We start from the raw sequence: 8205 nt of genomic DNA, 5'->3' as shown, positions 1-8205 counted from the left end.
CCAAGCTTTTGAACGGTAGTCAAAAATCACCCACACTCTGTTGAAGAAAAAAAAAACAGACCTGCAAAGTTTGCCATCTTCTTGCTTACTAACCTTTTCACGTGAATTAGGTGGAGGTGTAAATGATCCTTGTGTAATTTTAATATTCCCACAGTACTCATTTATTCCCACTTCCTGTTGGCACAGACCTATGAGCCATGGGCCTACGCATTGACAGGTGTGGCCTAATGCTTCCCCCTCCGTTTTTAACAAAGGAATCAGGGTAAACAACAATCAGAATGGGCAGACGGATACAGACTTGAACATTTCTCAAACATGAAAATGGGAATGACTTTGATGGTTTGGAATGCTGCTCACCCACACATGCACAGACGCCCACATATGTCCCACACATGTCTCACACATTTGAATACACATAAAGATACCCATCGTACGTGACACTTCAATTCCCATTCACCCTTTCCATTTAAAAACGCTCTTGCATGAAAAAGGCTAATTGATTCATTGAATGCTGTTTAAATTGGCAAGAGCAAAAAACATCTTCAACCTAATTCCCTTTAGGGTGGGAAAGCAGCTAAACCTTCTTACAGCACATTGTGTCCTCTTATTAGAAGCCCTGTACAAAGACATTATTAATCATCTACAATTTGTAAATCAGTTTCAGGTTTACTGCTCCACCTTGCTGTGTCACTGCTTCGAAAAGGTGATGAGGGAAGGTGTTAGACTCTATATTAATGCGGAACATATTTCGTTACTGTTGAATTGTAATATTTGGATGAAACCAGTTAGCTATAAAGTTGTAAGTGCACTGACTACTAACAACATTTAATGCATTAATATATATCTTTAAGATGGATTTTTTTTGTTTTTGTTTATTTGATTTAATTACTAATGGGTCTTGAATGAGAAGTTTGAAACCAATATATCCTCCTGAGACCCAGCTATGGAGTTTTTGCCTCTGTAGTGGACATTATGTTTTAGTGAATTTCTCTGCGACGTTACATGTCACAGTTTTAATGTCCTGTACAGAGCACATTCAGGGCTTTCCAGAGATACCAAATGATTGGATGTTTCACCATCACCACTCTCTCTCCTTGGTTTTTAAAAATGGCTGACATTAATTTAGTGATAAAATTGTACATCCATATGGTAATATTTTGTAATTATAATTTAAATCTGATTCATTTTCAAATTGTCATAAATCAACATCTCAGGAAAATATTATGGGGTTTCAAATCAAAATATGGCTTCCTGTTATGAAACAGGACATAATTTCATACATGTCCACTGTAGAGGACTAAGGACTAAAAGCATATGTATTATACATTTTGGGAGACAAAAGAATTGAAATAAGAAAACAAATTATATATAAATATTCTTATGAAATATTAGATATTATTATGAAAATCTGGCCAATTACTACTCCTAACCTAAAAATTGATTGGTGATTAAAAAAAAAAAAAATCCCATTGTTTTTGCCTATGCATGTCTACTCTTGTCATTTTATTTTTTAGAAAAACTGAGTCCCGGTGTCCTCTACAGAGGACATAGCATAACTTATGAAAAAATATATAATTTTTCAAAAATGTTATTTTACCATTTTTTTCTCATGCTCTAAACAATGTAATGACATGAAAAAATACTAAATTCGCAAAGCTTTTTATTTCTGGTTCTCAGGAGGATATATCTCCCTTATCAACTTCCTTGTTTTTTGTGTGTGTATATATATATATATATATATATATATATATATATATATATATATATATATATATATATATATCCACACAGGTTAACATAAGTCAATGATGAATGTGCACCACGTGAATAAGTTGTAAATTCTGCCATAAGGCACACTTGGATCTGCTATATAACCCAAAACAAGTTCTTTTTTTATATCAGTAATCTAAGTTTTGTTGCGCAGATAAGGAGCTATATCAGAGTTGGCCTCCAATCTGCAGACGTTTGCAGACTGTAGTTTACAGCTCATTTGGCACGAGATCGTGATAGTGAGTGACGTAAGTGTTCATTTGTAGCCCATCGCCCCAAGCGATGCTTATTATACTGTATGACTGGGACGCAGCGTTTCCTTAAGAGCATACACTCTTTTATGGGGGACTATTTGCATAGAGATAATGATAACCGTAATACACGCTTTTAAACGTAAGCTGCACACGTAGAAAGATTACAGGCAATTAGAACATGCGTGTATAATGATATATTTGCATATGGGTGATTCATCAATTAAGGGAAGTGTTCTGTCCTCTAGCAATGATTATAAAAATGCAATTTCGCTTTGAAAGGTTTTTTGACTTCATCATAAAAAAAATCTCTTCTCTTTCTAGCTTGTACTTATTTGAACAATGTCTAAGAACTTGGTATTACAACCACTTCTTGTGTCTGTTTGCCTCTTTAAGAAGAATCGCTTTATGTATCCCCCAATTGTAAGTCGCTTTGGCTAAAAGCGTCTGCTAAATGACTAAATGTAAATGAAAGATAGATCGTTATATAGCGTTAAACATTTAACTGTGCCTATACTCATTCTCTAGAATGTCTAAAGACGTAATAAATGTTACATTTCTTAAAATTGAACTTATCCCACACCAAGGCATTGACACTTTTATACGTATTTATGAATACAATTTCGATTTAAATAATACAAATGAGTACAATACAAAAGCATTTATAACAAGTAGCCTAATCACTGTTCCCAGAAACATTACTACTACTACTTACATACTGCAAAAGTTAATTGTTAGCTAACTTGTTAGCAACTTCTGTTCTAGAAACTGGAGGGAAAAAAGAAAAAGAAAAAACATTGAAGATCCACCCATATCAATGTGTAAATTAGGCCTACATATAACAAATATATCACAAAAATCGCTAAACCAATTTAAGTTGTGCAAAAAGACGTTAAAAAACTGACACAGTGGGCAACAAATATGCAACCTAAGACACTTCTTGACTATTATTCTTGGCTATATGTAAAATAGTAGGCCTGTTTAGTAAACAGAGCGTTCAGTGTTGCTATTTAAACATTGAAAGTTATATTGGGTGACTTTTGTTACTTTGACAGTTTGCCTCATGAATGGTGTGGAATTGGGACTGGAGCTCCTCGCCCACTCAGATTGGATTTGTCCTCAATGAGGAAAGCGGTGGGGGGGTTGTGCTCCACGTGGGTGAGAAGCACATCCCTCCATTGGCTACAAAGAGGACGGCATTACATGCGCCTCCTCTGATTGGGCAGGGCTTTTGTGGGCGTAACCACAGCGGCACAGTGAAAGCGAGATACGGTGAAACAACTGGCATTATTATGCGTGTTTCACAGGAGTTGCTCTTCGCGATGAGGGCTGCGCTTTAAAAAGAAAAAAGGGGAAAAAAGGTCGCGTTGGTTTTGCAGTACACTGTCAACGACAAAGGACTACAGTTATGCATTTTAACTGAATATGCATTTTAATGCACTATCGGAAAGAGAGAATTAAATACTGCCGTGTAAGAAGCAGGAGCGATCACCAAACGGGAATAATCATTGGGAATATTTTCCAAGAGCTTTCACAGATAGCTTTCCACTGAGAGATCTAGCCCTATCCGTCCGCTTCCATCGACACTGTCTCCTCTATCGTAGGCTATCGAATGGACCAGCATCCGAGCGCCCGGAGCTGCAGCAGTCGCGGAGCTGCGCCGTCCTGCGAGAGCGTCTCCGGCGAGCCCCCCATGAATTTGTACATCCACTCCACCACCGGCACACGCTTCGAGCTCTCCCTTCCCGCAGAAGAGACCGTGGAAGGGCTAAAACGAAGACTCTCTCAAAGACTGAAAGTACCCAAAGAAAGACTCGCGCTGCTACACAAAGAAACGTGAGTAGTAGTCTGATGTGTTACTTTTAGACTGCACGGTTAGTTATTTTTTTAACAATGGTTAAGAGCCGGTCAGAAGCTGGGTTCTTGGCTGGGCTTCCGAATGGAGATTTTCAGCCACCTCTGATGGCAAGCCGTTTTAACATTTATTCTTTAAACTGACTAGTAGCCTTTTATCTTGTTTTTGTTTTTATTACTAGCACTTGTTCCAGTAGTGATTAGTGTATCTTTCCATTTCACTAGGAAATAGAAATGAGAAAACATTACATACGATTAGGATCTATTCAATTAATCACTTGTAATTATTCCGTAAACATTGGAGCATATTCCTTAACTAGTTTCTTTTTCAGTAATGACAGGTAGCTATTGATGTTACCAGTAACAAACTGCAATTCTGTAGTTCAAATATATTCAGTTCTAGCGAGTAGTTATTAGTATCTATTCCAGTTTAACTATTCATTAGGTAGTATTAGTGTTGAACTATTAAAATAGTCACTATTATCTGTACCACTCTTATGGTTACTAATATTGGGATATTGAGTACTAGCAAAACAGCAATCACTAGTATGCAGGGAACGAGCAGTTGCTGACTAACTATAGTAGTCACTACTGGAGTAGTCAAGTGCTAGTATTTATAACAAAAAAGGTAGACAGTTACTAGTACAACATATGTAGTTTTAAGGACTACATATATAAATGGCTTGCCATAGACACCTGCGTCATGGAGCCCTGGTTCATGCTGTTAAATGCATAGCAACTTTGCAGTCCGTGTTGCATATCTACCATGATATTTTTGCTGTGGCAGTCCACAACCTCTTGAATAGAGAAGTGAAAGTGATCTATGCTGTTGACAGTGTGCTGTGGAACTCAGTTTAATATAGGCCATGTGCAAGGTGCAGAAACCTGCATTACACCTGAAACTGTACTACTGTTTCCCTTATAAAAGGCCCATCGGTGTGCGCAGCTTTAGTGACAGTAGTGCATGCATATAAATACAAATTCCTAATCACTTGATTAAACTGGTTGTTTTGCTTGATTAGAATATGCATGGCGTTAATGTTTGTCATTTTAAACCAGATGCCAGGGAATAAAGCATTCCTAGTGGGACTCGCACCACGGTGTTAGAATGTTCTGAGCAAACATTAAGAGAAAAAGGGGTAATGTTAGTTTCAGTGCCGTTTGCACATTGCCTAACAATTGCACTTGGGTGGTGGAGCTGGGAGGTTAGAGAGAAGCTCTTTTGTCACTCGCAAATGACCCTAACAGTTGCATTGTTTATGCTTTGAATTGGGCCGATTGAAAAGCCCTCACAAGTAATCACCACCAAATTACATCATCCTTTTAAAATGAAGAGAGTCGCTTAATCTCTTCTGTTTGGTTTAGCTGCCTCCGGGCCAAGTGCTCAGTCCCTTTGTTCGGCAGGAGGTGGTGACATTTAGCCTGAGCACATGTATACACATTTATGCCACTAAGACAGATATTTTTAACAGATTTGATGGTTAAAAATACATTTAGACTGTGTATTTGAAACACTGGGATTCATGCGGGGTTTTTTTGGGAATAAACATGCTGATTTACATATGTTGTAAGACACCCCTTGTGAATTTTGGTCTGCTACAGATGTACTAGCCTATTATTATTTTACTTTGTTTCATATACCTGTCTAAAATGTATATCTAGATTTAAAGAAAAACATCTACATCATAACTGGACCAAAAAAAAAATTTTTTTATGATGGTTTTATGTGTAATTAAAGAGAGAGTTCACCAGAAAGAAAATAAATAAATAAATAAATAAACCTTTACGTGACATCGGTTAGTTATTTTTTTAACAATGGTTAAGAGCCGGTCAGAAGCTGGGTTCTTGGCTGGGCTTCCGAATGGAGATGTTCAGCCACCTCTGATGGCAAGCCGTTTTAACATTTATTCTTTAAACTGACTAGTAGCCTTTTATCTTGTTTTTGTTTTTATTACTAGCACTTGTTCCAGTAGTGATTAGTGTATCTTTCCATTTCACTAGGAAATAGAAATGAGAAAACATTACATACGATTAGGATCTATTCAATTAATCACTTGTAATTATTCCGTAAACATTGGAGCATATTCCTTAACTAGTTTCTTTTTCAGTAATGACAGGTAGCTATTGATGTTACCAGTAACAAACTGCAATTCTGTAGTTCAAATATATTCAGTTCTAGCGAGTAGTTATTAGTATCTATTCCAGTTTAACTATTCATTAGGTAGTATTAGTGTTGAACTATTAAAATAGTCACTATTATCTGTACCACTCTTATGGTTACTAATATTGGGATATTGAGTACTAGCAAAACAGCAATCACTAGTATGCAGGGAACGAGCAGTTGCTGACTAACTATAGTAGTCACTACTGGAGTAGTCAAGTGCTAGTATTTATAACAAAAAAGGTAGACAGTTACTAGTACAACATATGTAGTTTTAAGGACTACATATATAAATGGCTTGCCATAGACACCTGCGTCATGGAGCCCTGGTTCATGCTGTTAAATGCATAGCAACTTTGCAGTCCGTGTTGCATATCTACCATGATATTTTTGCTGTGGCAGTCCACAACCTCTTGAATAGAGAAGTGAAAGTGATCTATGCTGTTGACAGTGTGCTGTGGAACTCAGTTTAATATAGGCCATGTGCAAGGTGCAGAAACCTGCATTACACCTGAAACTGTACTACTGTTTCCCTTATAAAAGGCCCATCGGTGTGCGCAGCTTTAGTGACAGTAGTGCATGCATATAAATACAAATTCCTAATCACTTGATTAAACTGGTTGTTTTGCTTGATTAGAATATGCATGGCGTTAATGTTTGTCATTTTAAACCAGATGCCAGGGAATAAAGCATTCCTAGTGGGACTCGCACCACGGTGTTAGAATGTTCTGAGCAAACATTAAGAGAAAAAGGGGTAATGTTAGTTTCAGTGCCGTTTGCACATTGCCTAACAATTGCACTTGGGTGGTGGAGCTGGGAGGTTAGAGAGAAGCTCTTTTGTCACTCGCAAATGACCCTAACAGTTGCATTGTTTATGCTTTGAATTGGGCCGATTGAAAAGCCCTCACAAGTAATCACCACCAAATTACATCATCCTTTTAAAATGAAGAGAGTCGCTTAATCTCTTCTGTTTGGTTTAGCTGCCTCCGGGCCAAGTGCTCAGTCCCTTTGTTCGGCAGGAGGTGGTGACATTTAGCCTGAGCACATGTATACACATTTATGCCACTAAGACAGATATTTTTAACAGATTTGTTGGTTAAAAATACATTTAGACTGTGTATTTGAAACACTGGGATTCATGCGGGTTTTTTTTGGGAATAAACATGCTGATTTACATATGTTGTAAGACACCCCTTGTGAATTTTGGTCTGCTACAGATGTACTAGCCTATTATTATTTTACTTTGTTTCATATACCTGTCTAAAATGTATATCTAGATTTAAAGAAAAACATCTACATCATAACTGGACCAAAAAAAAAAATTTTTTATGATGGTTTTATGTGTAATTAAAGAGAGAGTTCACCAGAAAGAAAATAAATAAATAAATAAATAAACCTTTACGTGACATGTGGCCAAGTGACCCACACTCGGAATTAGTGCTCTGCATTTATCCCATCCAAAGTGCACACGCACAGCAGTGAACACACACACACTGTGAACACACACCCGGAGCAGTGGGCAGCCATTTATGCTGCAGCGCCCGGGGAGCAGTTGGGGGTTCGCTGCCTTGCTCAAGGGCACCTCAGTCGTGGTATTGAAGGTGGAAGAGAGCGCTATACATTCACTCCCCCCACCTACAATCCCTGCCGGTGCGAGACTCGAACCCGCAACCTTTGGGTTACGAGTCCGACTCTCGAACCATTAGGCCACGACTTCCCCAAAGTTTAAGATTCTTTCATCGTTTGCTCACCCTTGTGTCGTTCCGAACCTTTAAGACCTTTTTCTGTGGAACAAAAAAGACGATATTTTGGAAAGTGTCTCGGTGTTTTTTTATCCATACAATGAAATTCAATGGTGTCCAGTGTTGTTTTCGACAAAATCAGTTGCATTCTTCTAAATATCGTTTGTATTTGGCAGAAGAAAGTAAATCATAAACAGATCTGTTTTGGAAATAACATGCTGGAATTTGTTGAAGTCTAACATCTCCTTGTTTTTTCTAGACGCCTGAGTTCAGGAAAACTTCAAGATTTGGGAATAACGGATGGGAGCAAGTTAACGCTGGTTCCAACAGTTGAAGCAGGCCTAATGGTAAAAAGAGCTTGAGCTACATTACATGTGCTGTACTTCGCCAACTCTTTTTGCCACATGTATTTACCCTGCCGTATCTC

At 37.8% G+C, this 8205-nt stretch overlaps 1 protein-coding gene across 4 annotated transcripts in view; it reads left to right on the top strand.

The window, feature by feature from the left end:
- The window catches only part of midn (midnolin), a 33643-nt gene that overhangs the window by 2020 nt on the left and 23418 nt on the right, over positions 1 to 8205 (top strand). For 2 of the 4 annotated variants that reach the window (XM_016291059.1, XM_016291060.1), the window contains exons 2-3: positions 3626 to 3857; positions 8038 to 8125. In XM_016291059.1, coding sequence (XP_016146545.1) covers positions 3634 to 3857; positions 8038 to 8125 — 312 coding nt within the window. In that variant the 5' untranslated portion in view covers positions 3626 to 3633. The other 2 variants (XM_016291058.1, XM_016291057.1) reach the window with 2 other exon arrangements.

This window comes from Sinocyclocheilus grahami, unplaced genomic scaffold, assembly GCF_001515645.1.
Source record: "Sinocyclocheilus grahami isolate Dianchi unplaced genomic scaffold, SAMN03320097.WGS_v1.1 scaffold267.1, whole genome shotgun sequence".
NCBI lineage: Eukaryota > Metazoa > Chordata > Actinopteri > Cypriniformes > Cyprinidae > Sinocyclocheilus > Sinocyclocheilus grahami.
This window is presented reverse-complemented; position numbering and strand designations above follow the sequence as displayed.